The sequence below is a fragment of the Miniopterus natalensis genome, chromosome 19 (assembly GCF_054644295.1).
Source record: "Miniopterus natalensis isolate mMinNat1 chromosome 19, mMinNat1.hap1, whole genome shotgun sequence".
NCBI classification, from domain to species: domain Eukaryota; kingdom Metazoa; phylum Chordata; class Mammalia; order Chiroptera; family Miniopteridae; genus Miniopterus; species Miniopterus natalensis.
Genome location: NC_142099.1, coordinates 9,100,423 through 9,117,406, shown reverse-complemented (window position 1 = coordinate 9,117,406; position 16,984 = coordinate 9,100,423). Strand labels below are relative to the sequence as shown.

The 16,984-nt window shown below is 36.9% G+C and overlaps 1 protein-coding gene across 3 annotated transcripts in view; it reads right to left on the bottom strand.

The window, feature by feature from the left end:
* Positions 1-566: 566 nt before the first annotated feature.
* The window catches only part of MAN1A2 (mannosidase alpha class 1A member 2), a 164,945-nt gene continuing 148,527 nt past the window's right edge, over positions 567-16,984 (bottom strand). For all 3 annotated transcript variants that reach the window (XM_087827785.1, XM_016223382.2, XM_087827784.1), the window contains exons 9-13: positions 13,988-14,103; positions 13,092-13,308; positions 11,637-11,809; positions 10,387-10,502; positions 567-6,342 (exon numbers count right to left, since the gene is read on the bottom strand). In XM_087827785.1, the coding sequence (XP_087683911.1) occupies positions 6,210-6,342; positions 10,387-10,502; positions 11,637-11,809; positions 13,092-13,308; positions 13,988-14,103 (755 nt within the window). In that variant the 3' untranslated portion in view covers positions 567-6,209. The remainder of the gene's footprint in view (positions 6,343-10,386; positions 10,503-11,636; positions 11,810-13,091; positions 13,309-13,987; positions 14,104-16,984) is intronic.

Genomic DNA, 16,984 nt, shown 5'->3' with positions numbered 1-16,984 from the left:
GTTTAAAATTTTGATGAAGTTGAAATCCACTGTGCCAGAAAGAATTAGACCTCAAGGATATAAACTAGCAATTTCAGGTTTTACCACCCTCCGTGATGCTCCATCTGAGTGTAAGTTCTTAAATATCACCTGCATTTACAGTACCGATTATAAACCACTATCCACAGTCTAGCTGATTCTATTCCTCAAGCCTCTTAGGCCTATTTTTGCCCAAGAATCAAGTACTTAAGTCAGTCAGGTCAGACTTTAATGTGAATGAGACGCAGTGATTCGGGTATTTTTAAGCTGGATGATCTGAGGTTGGACTAGGCCAGGTCTTAGAGATAACAGGCACAGCAGTACTGCAGTCTCCTTTAAATCGGATGAAATAAAAACTACCCTTAAGCCAAGCTCTTCACCTTTCTGTAACATCAAGGAGCGTGACGATTAGCTGAACCAAAGGAAACACTCTCCGAATGAGGGAGACTGGGGACTGTCGGTTACAGTTAAGAGTCAAATTTATTCTGTAAAGAAGAAGATTGAACTGCACTGTCATCACTGGGTACAAATGAAGGATAAACAAAAGCTTTTCACTTAAAGAACATCTTTATTTGACCTTTAATATACAATATTACCTTTAATTTATAAAAATTACATACGGAGGACATGACTGGAAATCAGTTCAGGAGCAGCCAATGGGTACCAATTCAAGAGGTTACACTCACCCGGATTTAATAGTTTAAGAAAAAGTATTATCAGTGAATTTGAGACCAGTGAGGTTGAGCAATGGCATTTCAACTTCCAAATCCAGTAATTAAAATGGGATACTTTAATTAATCCAATAAAAGTTCATTTCTAAATTTTCCAAAATATCGTTTTCCGCAAGAGATGAGCGTATCTCCAAGTTTTCAGGCATGCAATCTGCAGCAGGCTTCTGTAGCATTCGAATGACTGCAAGACATTTGCGATTAAAACCCTCTACATATTACACGTGCAAAAGTGGGTCTAGGTGTTTGTAACCTCACTTTCACAGAGCTGCAGTCATCTGCATAGAAGGCTGGACCTGGAAAGGCAGCTCATTTGTAACGTGTACTCCCTGTCACTCTGAATACAGGCTTCCTCTCCTCTAGAATTTCCAAAAATCGTGAAATATTTGATAAACTTCTTAGTGAAAAATCTATGATCCCTCAGGATGACTGGTGCATTGCAATGCATCTACTGGTGATAAGGTGTTGAGTCATCTCAGGAGTTCTGCTGAGCTGAAAGTTTAAAAAATGGGTTACTTGTTAAACAGTGGAAGTGTGAGGCTGAGATTGAGAGATACTTTAATTTAAATGTGATGCATTCGGAAATGATGCTATGGACCAGTGAAGGACTTCAGGAGAGTTATGCAAGGGAGGGGGAGGGGAACTGTCCTTTTGGATACATCTTCTCTGCTCTCCTTGGATGTGGCAGTTCTAGAGGTAACAGGGGCAGTACCCTTCTGCAGTCTAAAAGAGTAAGAGTGGCTGCCAAATGGCACATAACCCATTTTCTGTTGCTTAAAATGTTTCCAGAGATTGGTTTCTGTAGCACAAAGGTCAGAAATCCTACCGCATCCTTGTCAGAGGGCTCTAGTTCTCGAGAAGAGGAATTTCGCAGCCCCAGTAACCCAGAGCCTTGGTCCAAAGGTCAACGAGCAGGCAAAACTTAGAGAAAATTACTACTTGGACACCACAGAAACACTCCGGTTTACATGGGGACTCCAGGACTGTGGCATTAAATGACAAGGCAAGGACACCGTGGTGGCTGACAGCATACCCCAAGAACAAAAAATGTGCCTCTTTCATGATAGTTGCATCATGCTGAAATCTGAGCAGACTCCAGAGGAGTATATCTATTTTCAAGACAACAAAAAATATAACTTTTGAGGTTACACAAATACATACACACGTACATATACACTTTTTTTTTCTTTCTTTAAAACTGAATGTAACTCAAAGGTGCAGATCAAAGATTACAGGGCTGTACACAAATGAAGCTTTGGGATCAAGGTTAACTGTGACCTGTGGGCAAAATCCAGCCCTCCATGTTTTTGTAAATAGTTTCACTGGAACACAGCCACGCCCCCTCATTTACATACCGCCTGTATCTGTTTTCATGTTTCAATAGCAGAATGAGTAGTAGAGACAGTAACTGGATGGATCACAAAGCCTAACATATTTACCTAGACCCTTACAGAAAAGCTTGCTGAGCCATTATAGGTCAAAAAGAACATCTCCATCATGACATGAATGAGCTAAAATAACAGAAAATCATCACCAATGTTCTCGAACCAGAATAATTACGGAATAAGTGCATTAAAATATCTCCATACCATATCTGGTTATTCAAATATTCTGCTTAGAAGTTGTGCAGCCAAAACCAGTTAACAACTATTTGTTAATTAACAAACAGTATTAAAAATCTCTGTGCATAATTGTATTTATCTTGGTAAAGCGTGGATATGAGCTAGCCAATTTGAGGGTCAGGAAACCTAGAGAAAGATTAAGAACTCACAATACTATTACTGGGAGCTATTGTTTGGAACTTAGAAGTATTTTAGTATAGTTTTCTTTACATTTAACAGCATGGAAGCATTAGTAGGACACACAGTAGAGCAAAAACAATATACAAATGCAAGTTTTACCCATGAACTATGTGATAGAATTTTTAAATATAAAATAACTGGCATTTCTAGAAAACATTAATTTTTATTATGTAATTAAAGTGATATAGCAAAATAAGAATGTTTGCATTTATTTCCAAATATTTTAGTCAAAGTTGCATCAGAAATCAAGTATTTCCTTGACATTTTCCAAGAGACTTTAGTTATAAACTACAACTATAGCTGTTGAGATTATATAGTAACACACTGCTTAAAATATAAACAATTTCTTTTACTCTTTAATTTCAATGAAATATGAAACTAAGAGTTCCAAAACATGATTCACACTGGAAAACATTTGAAATGGTATGAACTACTCTTATCCAGAAAATGCCACTGGAATCACAAAATGTTCTAATGCCTGAAGTGCCTGGCACAATGCTGGCATGCAGTGGGCACTCCATGTTGCTCACTCATCCTCTCACTCACTCACCCATTCATTCAAAAAATCCACGCTTAAGGAGAAACTGCATAATGCGAATGGCAAGCACAATCTTTTATGAACGTACTTGTAGTTTTGACAAAGACTTTGGCAATAGAGAAAAGAGATGAGATGATCAAAATTTCAAACTGCTTGGTTAAAACCTACCAAGCAGAGCCCTGGGTTGCCCTAGCTGAAATCACAGAAAATCAGGGTCAATATTCCACAAAAGGAATACATTCCTTCAATACCCAATTATACATAAACATCTGCTCAGAGATGGGATTAAACTGGTGTCAGAGACACAAAACAGCACATACCCACCAGGAAGGAAGAGCCCTTCACTGAGGACTGACTTTCTGCACTGACTCCTTTTTGGTTAGGGCCATAATCTCTTGGCCTTAACTTCATACTGGTTTGAACAACAGGTGTGATTCTAAAACTTTAGAAGAAACAACTGTAGAAGGTAGAGGGGTATTCCAACATCTCTATTTTTTCTTTTTTTATGTACCAACTGATCTATCTACTTTGCATATTTGTGCCAAAGGCACAAAGTAAGGTATCTACTCTTTGAGGAGACACCTGGAAAGGTGCACGTCTAGCTCTTTGCAGAAGTTTCTATACATGTAATGAGTTATTTAACCTCAGAAATAGGTCTACAAAATGCAAAGCGCTATCAAGGACAGGAGGAACTAAAGAATACTCTTGGAAACTAAGCAGAATATGGCATAAGGATTAACTTCAGAGGAAATAATTTAAAAAATTCGTAACAAAAATAAAACATGACACTGGTGTCATCTGTAGCTGACTTTAATTGCCTTTGGTATTCAGAAGGAAAAAAGGGAGCATGATTGTAGGCTCTAGTCTTCCATCACCACAGGCAGGCAGGGGTGGTAAGGACGACCCCCCAACTGTCCCTCCCAGATTCTTTGCCTGCACCAGAGCTGGCTGCACTTGTGCACTTCTCTGCCTTCTTTTACGCTCCAGTCATTTGAGAAATACAACGAGCACTTTAGGAGTAAGGGTTGTCTCTCATTCCTTGAGAAGTTCCTGGGGAACCAGAAGGGCCCCTTACTCTGAATTCTTCTAAACGAAGCGAGGGAGGGTCTGTTGCCATCTACATAGCTGTTCTGGGTCCTTGCCAACTCAAGGTTTTCACTTCTTTTAAGAACCAAATACTTTCTTTCCCTTTCTCTTCTGAAGCAACAGTCATCTACCCTTCTCATTTAAAATTTTATTTTTCAAGTAGTAAAAAATAATACAATTTCAAAATATGTACTAAAATTAAACCCTCTTAAAGACTTAAATAATGCACCTGGCTCCACATCCTTGTTTCCTATTATACTGAAACACTTGCAGTGTTATCACTGATCATTTGTTGAACTGTGAAGATTGTTTGACTACTTGTGGGGTAAGGTGATCATCCTTAGATAATATTTAATTATATTAATTTATAAATTGTTTCCCAATTTAAATTTACTACATGCCCATGAAAGGTTAAAAAGAAAAGCTATCAAAATTAAAAAATAAGCCTTCAGAATTCCAAGGTGGGCTTCTTGCACAAACACTGTTTCATGAAATCTTGAAATTCAGAGTAAATATTAGACTAATTATACTATTCCCAACTTCTACTGTCAATGGAAGCTGTTTGTATTAAATATAAAGAAAAAGTGTCTTGCACTGTGACAAATTCAAGGGACAGAACATTTATAAGCATTAGGTATTTATCTTACAATATAGTTCTTGATAAAATTTAAGTTATTCCCCCAAATAGAAATAATCATTTTATTTAAAAAGAAATATCATTGCAAAATCTATTGATGGTATGAGAAAATCCTTTAGCTATATCCCAAGTTCAGTGTAATGTGATTAATTACATCACACTTTTATTACTAAAAATTGTTTTGCAGCTATTTTGATTAACTCTCTGGATTTCTATAAATATCCTTGGAGAAAATAAAAGTTAAATTTATTTTTACATAAGAATATTTTTGAAAAGCTCACTTATTTGATGAGATAATAAAGGATCCCATGTTCCCATTTCAGAAGGATATTTAAGGAAGTTTCACTGTATGTATTTTGTTTTTTATTTAATGAGCTGTGAAAGTAATTTGGCTCATCAAGAAAATTCAGAGTTGCATGATAGTATAGTGAATTTTGCCAAGCCACATAAATAAAGTTGTAAGTTGAGGGATTCTACTAAGTTTATAATGAGGTTAAAACGGTTAAAACTTACTTGGTAGATTTGCTGGTTTGGAAAAATAATCTCCTACCAATAAAACTTAGAACAGTTTTCAAGGCAACCAAGTACGGCATTTCCCCTACTTCCTGTCATGCTACCAACACCAGACTGAACGACATGCACAAAATCCCAAGCCCAGGCTCATAAGCAGTGGGTACGACAAACTGTGTCAATGATTCCATACGGAGACAAAGACGTGAAGGATATTCTCTGTAAGATCATGCCCCCAGAGAAAATTAAATTTAACCAAGAAATTTCAATGGAGTAGATTGGGATTTGAAATGGTTGCCAGTCTGGTCATCCAATGGATAACTTGAAAATTCAGAAGGGTAGGTATTTGTTTCTTTTCCAAGTCTTCTTGCTGCTGATACAGTTACACAATTCTTTTGTTCTTGTTTATTTCAGTTCATCCTATTATTAAAAATGGAGAAAAGGGGCTAAACAATGCATAAATATTTGATTTGAAAGCTGCTCCACTTTGGAAGGAGACACATAGAAACTGGTGCCAAAGGCCATCTCTAACTCCTGAAGATGCTCCACATTCTTGGCTTACTCTTAGGAAGTCAAGCCTCCGGGTTCCAGGACTCTAGAAACAGGATCATAGTAACTGGTATAATTTCTCATGTGACCATCTCGTTAAGAATTGGAGCACATCAGGTCTCCGTCCTATACACACCGGAACATGTTTTGGTCAGATATAAAATGGAATTATTTCAAAGCTGAGATATCTACAAGCTGAAAGTCTGTGGGGAATGAGTCATGTTTCACCCTGCACGTTGACCTAAGAGGTTCAGGTCTTCCAAAGTCCCTTCTCCAGACTCTCTTCTGTAGTGGTCCATGTAAACAAAACACAGGTGAGAATGGTCTTTCTGGAGCTGCTTTCATCGAACAGCAGGATTTCCTGAAAGTGTGGTGTTGGCTAAATGCAACACGGGCAGAGGGTGAGCCTCTGTATTGAACACCCAGTAGTCTAAGGGCAAAAGGTCATCACCGGAGAACAGCAGATACAAATACCTGAAAATAAAAGGAGCTTCTATTAGAATTCAGGGAGATCAAGTGTCCAGTTATAATGGTAGAGGACACCAACAACCTATTTTGAGCAGCTTTAATGAAAAATACATCAGAGGACGAACCCCAGCCACTCAAATGATCTAAAACAAAACAATGTGCTCCAGAAGAGTGCACAATGAGACCTTTGAGATAAGACAGTTAAAAAACAAGCTCCACATATCTGTTTGAAGCACATAAAACAATGCTGGAAAATGGTGTAAGACAAACCACTTCATAATTTTCAGACACTCTTTGAAACATAACATATTATCAGTCATATGTTGTGGCAGCTTACATAATATAACTAGAAATTAATTGACATTTGTAAATAAACAATAAAGGAAATAAGCAAAGTACATTATTTAGACATGGTGAGAACTTTTACACACTCCTAATACATTAGCAGTTTTTGCAGGTACCACAAACTATTAAAGGTTTCAGAAACATAGATTTATAAGAGGTTTAATAATTATTAATTTCTCTTCATGGGTAATAGCATTGTTTATAGAAGGGCAAAGATTTCTGATCTCTCCAGGAGAAATGCAAGCCACAGTGATTACGTAGAAATAAAAAATGATAGACTTAATATACACAATGACTCTTACCTACAATGTCGGGCAAATTCCAATCTGAATTCTACTGGGGAGAGGGGTCATGAAAGTGAGCATAAAAGACTAACTGTATAGAGTTAGGAAATCTGGGTTCTAACTCCTGACCTTAGCAGCAACTAGCTGGCCTTACTAGGCTTCAGTCAAGAATTCCTTTACAGTTCTTCAGCTAAAATTTATTTTAAAAATAGGCACTTTAATACCTTTTCTGATTACTGTTACAGTTCTGGATGACAGAGTAAAAACACACAGCACTGAGGTAAATGGAGACTGCATATCAACTAATAACTGGTAAAGCTGGATGGGGGAGAGAGTAACAGGGCTTCCAATCTCACTCCTTGACCCGAGACTTGAGATCTACTGAACTGATTTATTCACCCAGTTGCAGGCACAGACATTAGAACTTAAAAGACAGACTTGGTTGGACACAGTGAGCGCCTCTGCTGGATCTGCTTACTGGATGGCGACCAGAAGCACAAGCTCTTGGTGTTCTGGGTACACACATGTGCGGGAAAGCTATGTTCTGAGCAATTCCATGTCTCTTCATGTCTCTTAGTTAGATGTAGGCTAATGAACCAGGCTCACTTTAGCCTTATCACTTCTAGGCAAAGGGGTAAGTAAAGGAATGACAGAACATACGAGAATTTCCTAAAAAATTATTCCTTTCCATGGGAGGTGCTGTAAAAGTACTTCATGTAAACATACGTTACAAAAATCAGTAAGATAACACAGTGAAAATTTTACATAACAAAAGATGCTATCATTTTTTAAAAAGGATCTTAATTAAACATTATTGTAGTGGGTTGAACAGTCTACCCCCCTGCCCAATTTATTTCCACCTAGAGCTCCAAAATGTGATCTTATTTGGAAATAGGGTCTCAAGGATCTCAAAATGAAATCATTCTGGACTTAGGGTGGGCCCTAAATCCAAAGACTTGTATCTTTACAAGAGAAAGGAGAGGGAGATTTGGACTGAGACACACAGGGAAGAAACTTATATAAAGAGAGAGGCAAAGACTGAAGTTATGCTGCTATAAGCCAAGGAACACCTTTTTAAAAAAATTTTATTATTTTTTTGAGAGAGAGTGAGAAAAGAAGAGGGAGAGAGAGAAACATTAAAGTGAGAGAGTAACATCAATTGGCTGCCTCCTGCACACCGTCTACCAGGGACTGAGCCCACAACTCAGGCATGTGCCTGACTGGGAATCAAACTGGCAACCTTTCGGTGTGTGGGACGATGCTCACTGTCATTTTTATTTTCATTTCTTTTATTATAAATGTGCTAGATATTCAATACTCATTCAAATCTGCTTTCAAGCATACCTCCATACATTGCAGAGGACAGAAAACTATATATAACTGTACCTTAAACTTACATCATGTGAGGAGTAGAGTGAATATATAAAATGGAGTCACTATAGTCAAACTGTTAAATTACTAATATCAAGTAGGTTGAGGTATGAGGAAATTATTCTATTCCTGTTTTAACTAGCCTGGGAACTTAAACTTTTGAACTTTCCAGTTCTGCAACAATGCCGGGGTATACATGACACCTCCGGATAACCCTCTCATTACCCCGAAGGACTAAGAAAAGAATGTTCACGTATCCAGACCACCTGACATCTGAGTGATAACCATCCTGGACCAAACCTAGGGATAAGAGTGCGGGACTAATTATTTTCAAGAACTGTGAACTTTTCTTTCTTTGATGGAACACTTCCGGGTTTTTGCCTAGCCGGGTTTCTGTTTGCAAACCCTAAGACCCTTAAATAAATCGTCATCATTTATTTCTAGCCAAAAAACCCTACTATGTAAGAGTGATCAGAGTACAGATACAAACAGTCAACTTTTTTCTTAACATAGGCTAAAGATATATTCAACAAATTCAACACATGTTTACTGAGTGCCTCATAAACTGTGTGCTGGGTGCCAGGGAGATGGGAGTAGTTAAAAGGGAAAGTTCCCACAGTTATGAAGCTTACATCCTACTGGCAGAGAAAGATAACAAACATATATGTCAGGTGGTTACAGCAATAGAAAGAAAATACCACAGGCCGAGGGGCAGGAATAAGGCAAGTACAGATCACATACATATATATGCAGGGCATGCTTTCATAGGCAGGCGCCCAAAAAACAGCGACTCTAAATCAAGGAGAATGTCAGCGTGGCTTGTAGGCTCCCTGATGTCAGGATGTGTCCCTACAACAGCAATGGCACCTATGAGGCACTTAACAGTAAGTGTTTGATGAATTATCTCCTCTATTACACTGTATCATCTTTGTATTTTAATCACCATTTACTTAGTAGTTTAAAAAAACAGAGCTCAGATCTATATAAAGAACAAAGAGGTGGAATTACGGATCCAAGAAAATAACAGTTTAAAAGGGTGAGCAAACGATGAAATTTCCCCCCCATTAACTTCCTAAGAACCTCTGATTCTTACCTGTGTTCTTAACCTACAGAAAAACATTTAGAGTGATTTATTCTTTTGTCTGAGTTTATTCTTAATCACTTAAAATTCAAAATAATTTGAGATGGACTTTTTAAAAAGCAGGCTCACTCAAACCTCACTTGAGCTGTCAAGTACTGTATCTAAATGTTTCTTTACTTCTCAGAATACCCTTGATTCTAACATTTCTACTCAGTTAATTTTCTGAAATATTTTTGTTAATCCCCACCCAAGGATATTTTTTCTGTTGATTTTTTTTTTTTTTTTTAGAGAAATTGGGAGGGAGAAGGAGAGAAAGAAAGATCAATGTGAGAGAGACACATCGATTGGCTGCCTCTCACAGTCGGTGAATGAACCTGCAACCCAGGTACGTGCCCCCTTGACTGGAAATTCAAGCCTTGACCCTTCAGTGCAAGGGCTGATGGTCTAACCACTGAGCAACACTGGCCAGGGCTGTCTGTATTCTTTCCATCATTCCCTTTATGTATATCTTTATGGGAATCTCCAATGAAAGGATGGGTGACTATGGTCATATATCCTCTAGTACCATCAAAATGCCACGATTACTCATAACAGGTTTTATTAGCTAGAGTGGGGAGTTTAGGTGTGGTTCCCGGACCAGCATCCTCTACATCGCCTAGGAGCCTGTCAGAAATGCAAATTCTTAGGTTCCACTGTAGACCTACTGAATCAGAAACTGCAAGGATGGCACACTTATCTGTGTTTTAAGAAATCTTCCAGGTGATTCTATTGCGCACTAAAGGTACTAAACTCTTATTTGATAAAATATCTACCTCATAGTCTAAGTCATTCTTCTTGAGATGCAGCTAAATATTAAAGATCCAATTAAAATAAAGATATTTGTAACAAAATCTAGTGTAACATATTACATAGTCATAATTCATCATGTAGTGATCATATAGCAAAACCAGCCCGCAGGCTTCCACTTACTTTAATGTTTCAGCGAGAAAGAAGCTCTGCTGTACATCATCGTGTGCAGGGGTCGAGGAATACACATCCTTTACCCCAGAGAACCCACCACTGACTCGGCAGTGCTTCTCAATAGCCTGTGAAAGAGATCAGACAACAGAATCAATGCCACAAACTTCAAGTTTTGAAGGTCAGGTTAAGGGACCCCAGTCAAAAATTCACAGAGCTCTGTATGAGAATTTGACAGTTTAAGAATAAAATTTACTAGCAAATGGAAACATTTCCTTCTGGAAAAACTGATGGAGGTATCCTGTTTCCTGTGGAACTTCTCCCACTTCAAAACTCTTTAATCTTTTTAAGACATCTTCTATATTCCTGACCTAGGAGTCAAATTTAGGTTATTCACACTGGATTCGAGACCTGTATGACACAATAAAGTCTCATTAATTCTGACAAATCAAGAGGGAGGTCAATTTCAATTAAAATTTTTAAATACAATTTTATCACTTCCAAGGATAAACAATAATACAAATATGCTTAAAAAAATTAAAAGCATTACTTAGCAGCTCTGCATAGTAATAGCAATGAGATAATATTTACTGCAAACATACTACATGACAGAGATTGTACTATCGTAATTCTATGAGCTGGGTATTACAGGTGGTACCAACTGGCAGCAAGTGCCCACCCACACACCTACTACAATAATAATTACAATACTAAAACCTAACAATTATGAAGTACTGACTGTGCTGAAGGTTCTTCTAAGAGCTTTACATGCATTAACATTTAATTTTCCAACAACCCTATGAGGTTGTCTTAGCTCTACTGTTCAGATGGGAAAACTGAGGCAGAGTAACTTGCTCCATGTTATTTACTACCGACTGCAAATGAAAATTCTTAATTTATATCTCTTTTTGCATCTCTGAACATGTCTAAATAAAATATACTGAATCCAATGGAATCTATTCAAACCGTTTTCAATTCAAAACAACAAAATATCCGGCTTATGAAGGTATATTACACTCCAGAATGACACCATTCATGAAAAGGTGCAAGTGCACGTGGACTTCTCTCTACCTGACCCCGCGATACTGTTCCTAGTCTTGCACTTTTCTTACTCCCTGGTCTTCCTCCCTTCTAATGAAACGCTAATCAGATAAATGGAAATAGTCCTGTAGTTACTGAACATGAGGCAACATGGAGGACCATGACACCAGAGAAGAGCCTGATATAACTCTTGCACTGAAATGAAAAGCTGGTTTATTTACCAGAGCTGCTTCCCAGCCCCACTGCCTGTATCTTGGATCGTGAGTGAACCGCCACAGGTACCAATAGGTTTCGATAACTTCTGGCCGGAGAATGTAATACTTCTCAGCCTGCCGGACCGCCACAGCCTCTACTGCGCCATCAAACTTGAAGGACTCGGGGCCCAGCTTCAATGCTGTAAATGACAAGAGATAAAAGTGCACGTAAGCCAGCTGCGTTTGGATGTCAGCGCTTCTCTCCCCTGAAGGAACGAGGGATAAAGTTATGCTTGTTGTTTGCTTTATTTTTACTAATGCTGCTTTGCAAAATCACTGACTTTAAAAGATCCATATGTGGCTTTCTTATAATAGATTTATAAATATTCCTATTCCTCTTACATGAAATCTTTCTCATAAACAATGTACTACTAAATCTAACTATACCGACAAGAGCCTAGTAGTCCTTTGGAAACAAATGCAAAGACAGACAGAAGCACATTACATACTCTGTTTTGGTCCAAAATAAAATGAGACAGAGAACTGTGCAGAATCACTTTTTAAAAAGACAAGACAATTTTAAAGTCCTTTTAATGTAACACACACGTAAGAGAACATTTTAGAGCTCAGATCTTTTTTTCAGTGACATTTTAAAGCCCAGAGCTCAGACCCTGAATTAGATTTCACTGGTTTTTAGTCTTTCAGGGAACTCATTATCCATTATTTCATATAGAAACATGTATTTTCAAAGCCACAGAAAACCTTGAAACATCTAGTCCAGTTTTCCTTAACCTTATTTTCAGGCTTTTAAAAAACCTAATTGCCTTCTCTCTCCATGAAATTTTAATAATACATACTGCTTACCTATCTATACCTGTATGTATATCCATGCTTCACACATAAAAAAATATATTATTCACCCCCAAGAACCAATTATTACCACTGAGAATCAGCGCATTTTCTAGGTAAGGACACTGAAGCCCAGAAATATTACATATTTGCTTAAAGCAATGCCAGAGGATCTTTTTAGTTAGAGGCACAAACAACTCAAAAATTATTGGTGAACTAAGAGAGAAACTACTGGTTACCTAGATACCAGTTATACATTCAATATAACTACTATTATCTTCTTACATTCACAAGAGGATAGGCAAGACATGTAACCTGAATCAGTCAATATTGTGTCCTTTTAAGTAACTGTTTTCATAGAAGCTGAAATGAATGACTAGATTCTTGCTATAGTGAAATAAATGTTATCCCATACATCCCCAAATGCTCTACCTCTTGTTTTTAAAACAACTTCTTCAAAACTGTAACAGAATTCAGAAATAAAAAAAGTGATGCAGGAACACATTTCCAGAATTAAAATTCAAGTTCTTAAGAAAGTAATTTACTGTATTAGATTTCCTTCTAATTCCTGGATATATTTTTAACTTATAGATTCTTCTGGACTAAGTAATTAGCATCATTAATTTTTCTTACCAGTTCTATCATATGACTCGTGACATGTACGTGCAATTTCTGCCCCTAGCTCTAAATAATGACCAGCTTTGTCCCTGGAACCATCTGCTCCAAGTGCAAACATTCCCCCAGCAAAGCAGGCCAAATGCCCCATCTTCTTTTCCAGGTGCCCATTCTTCCATTCTCCAATAAAGGTTAGGCCTCCACGGGACTTCTTAATAAGATGTTTTTCTATAGCCTATAAGAAAGAGTAGATGCTCAAATTTTCAGAAGCAAAATGTTAGTGTTCAAACTTACTGCATCCTTCTGACTATAAAACCTTGGTAATATGATTAGTCCACAAAGTAGTAACTTCCCCAAACTGGAAGGCTTAATTTACAAAAAGTATGGGAGTGAGTAATCAAGTTGCATAAATTTGAACAAATATCCCAAACGTTACTGTAACAAAACAAGGCGGAAGAGGAGAAGCTAGCTTAAAGATTACCTCTCTTCTTGAGCTAAATAAAATTCATAGCAATCAGTCAATTGAGATCATGATGATAAGTTAGAACCCAAAGGCTCTGCTGATTTATTTTCTATTTCATACAATAAAAACTAAATAGAAAGAACACCTATGCTCATCAGAAAAATATAATTTTGATAGTTAAACTGGTTTCTCCTTAGTTATGGTCTCAGAAGACAGTAACTAAAAGTAAAATAAAAGTTCATACATAAATGTGCTACACGAAATTCTTTCTTCTACTATTTCTTTAAAATGCACAATAAAGGAAAACTTAATATAAGACTTTTATATTAAAATACTAATAAATTCTACAATAAATGCATATAATAAAATGCATATAAGATGTTCCTCTGTCACTATCAAATACACTGTATATGTGACATGCTAAGTAGGTACGTGTTCTGACCATAATTACCTCAATGGCATCATCATACATTTTTCTCGCCTCATGGTCTGTTTTATCTGACATCAACCATGCTTTCAGTAAGTATTCATAAAAACTGTCCCCCAGCCCGCCAACTGATGTGTGATCTGCAACAAGAGAGAAGAGAAGGATGGCGGGGGAGGAAAGAGAAGACAGGAGACAATTAAATAATGTTTTCAACTATAATGACTACTGAAAAATTACATTGACAGCTCTATTTCCAACATACTTCAAACTCAGTCTAGTAATCACATACCATAATCACTCCTCTACATGTGTACCCAACTTTCTAGAAAATCTTTTTCTGCTGGATGTGGTATTTCACAAATTTAGTAGTCTTTTTCTTCAGTCACATAGTTTGCATATTGTCACACATCCAAATGTTTCCAGAATTGAAAATAAGTATCTTTCACATATTAATGGCTTTAATTATATAAGCTATAAGATTAAGTATAAACGACAGACTTAAATCTGATGTTAACCAAAAAGAGCTCATTTTTCTATAGAATGGTGAATGGTGATTTCTGTCCTATAGGCAGTAAATTAAAATAAATCTACAAAGAAAAAAAGCACAAGAATTCCTTTGTAATATCACCTTCACAATATAGTAAGTTGTTGAATCAATACCCTTGATTACTATTTATACAGCTATTAGTGCGTATTTGTTTGTCCTGGGTATATTCTTATTCTTATGGATGGGATACCATCTATACTTTTAATCTTATCCAAATTTAACAATATTAAATTGTTGCCTCCTGAGCAGGCATACTCTTTTATCCCTGACTTTCTATAAACCCTGCCCTACTTCCTCAAGCTTTGTTTCAAAACTCACATCCTCCCTTCACGAAAAGAAAAATATCACATATTTTATAACCCTTCAATCATTCATACAGTATTATTGTTTTTTCAAATTAGTGAAGAAACGATGCAGTACTTGGTGATTTATAGAAACAACTGTATCTGTTTGTGGGGAAATGCATATTAATATTTCTGTCTTTGACTCACAAAAATAAATTTGTGGCGGATCAATGATTTAAAAATAAACACAAAACTTAAGCATACCAGAAGAAACTATAAGACAATGTCAGCTCTTCCTAAGCAGATGATCTTTTTAAACACAACACAAAATGAAAGCACCATAAAAGAAAAGATTTAGTGTGTCACATGGTAGGTACAGGCTACCATAAATGACTCTATAAGGCAAGAAATAGACTGGGAAAAGATACTTGCAACATAAGAGAAATAAAGACTCGTGTCCTACACAAAGAACTCTGAAAATGAAGGAAAACAGACCTGGGCACATCCAAATAATTAACAACAACAAAATACAAATTGATAATTAACCTAAAAGAGGAAGCCCAACTCCACTATTGATCAGAAAAAAGCAAATCACAACAATGAAACTCAATTTTTGTCTAATGGGGAAACATTTAAAAAGATTAACAACAATGTTGATAAGGTTATGGTTCATAGTTGCTGGAACTGAAGGGCAATCTTGTAGTAGCTATCAAAATTTAATATAGGTTTTCTAGTTCTGGAATTCTTCTATAACAACACCTGCACAAATACACACCACAGATCTAAATGCATCACAGCACCATTTCCATTAGTAAAATAGTAAGATACTTCACATGTCTGGGAAGTGGCATTGTTGTCTTATTTTAAGAAATTGCCACAGGCACCCCAACTTTCAGCAACCAGCACCCAGCCACCAGCCATCACTATTGAGGCCGCTGTGGAGGGTGTATCTGTAAGGGGCGATACTGAACTGTGGGAACTGTGGGAGAGAGCTGAAGGCCTAGATTGCCTGAAGGGGAGAAGAAATGAAGGCCAGGCCCTCTAAGGAGTTTGAATTTGGGGCATGTTGAGTTTGAGGTGCCGGTTGGATAGCTAAATGGATATGACAAACAGGCAATCAGATAGGTAGAAAGCCTGAGAGCGCGCTGAGCTGGGGGTATGCATTAGGGAGTTAGCAATACATAAAATGGATTTGAGCCATGGGAGTTTACTCAGAGAGAATGCACGGAGTGATGAGAGGGCACAAATGGTACTCCAGAGCGTAACACTTAGGTAAGTCGTTGAAATAACGTAGAGGGCTTTTAAAAAGTGTGTACTTTGGCCTCATAAATGTATCTGGATATGTTGTAGATCTAAGGAAAGAACAAATGAGCAGGGGAAAAAACAAGATTAAAAATGTGACAGAATTAAAGGAGGTGAAATGGAAAAGCAAGGAAAGGCAAAGTCTTTGGCATTGTGATTTAAGATAAATGTTTTTTGGATCTGTGAATTACTGCCATAGTTTAATTTACAGATTTTAGTTGTATGTTACTTAGGTCATAGGATGTAGTCACAGTCCTGCTGACAGGTTCTCTCCAGCTCTTCTAGGCTATAGCTCCAGTGGAAGATTATATGCTTACTAAGTGAACACACAGCAAAAGCCTGGGATCCATGATAACTATGGAATTTATCACCCAGTAGTCTGACTTTCTTACTTAAACCACTGAACCATGCCTGCTAGGTGTCAAGTTCAATGAAGCATGGCACTCTAGGGTTCTTTTGATATTCAGAAATTGGTAACACATTATAAAGCCCTACTAAATATCAATGATTCATATAATCTATGTCTGCATGTCAAGAAGTTAATGGCAGGTTTCTAACAGAAGCTATTTATTGAAGTGTTTTATAAAAAATTCTAGAATAAAAACTAGTATTTATATCATGTGTTAAAGTTTATGAAGCATTTTCAAATATATTATCTCAAAAATATGACCCAAATGATCATCTAATTAAATGAGTACAATGAAAACAGATGAGAAGTTAAATAACATCTAAATTATTAAGAAAGCCAGAATTAGTCCTCTAACTTAAAATATTTTACCCATTCTTGTTTTTCCACAATTTTTAATTTAGCAGTATAAAATTTAATAAATCAGTAATGACCAATTTCCTATATTTCCTTCACTTCAGTCATTAAATGACGTAGGCTAA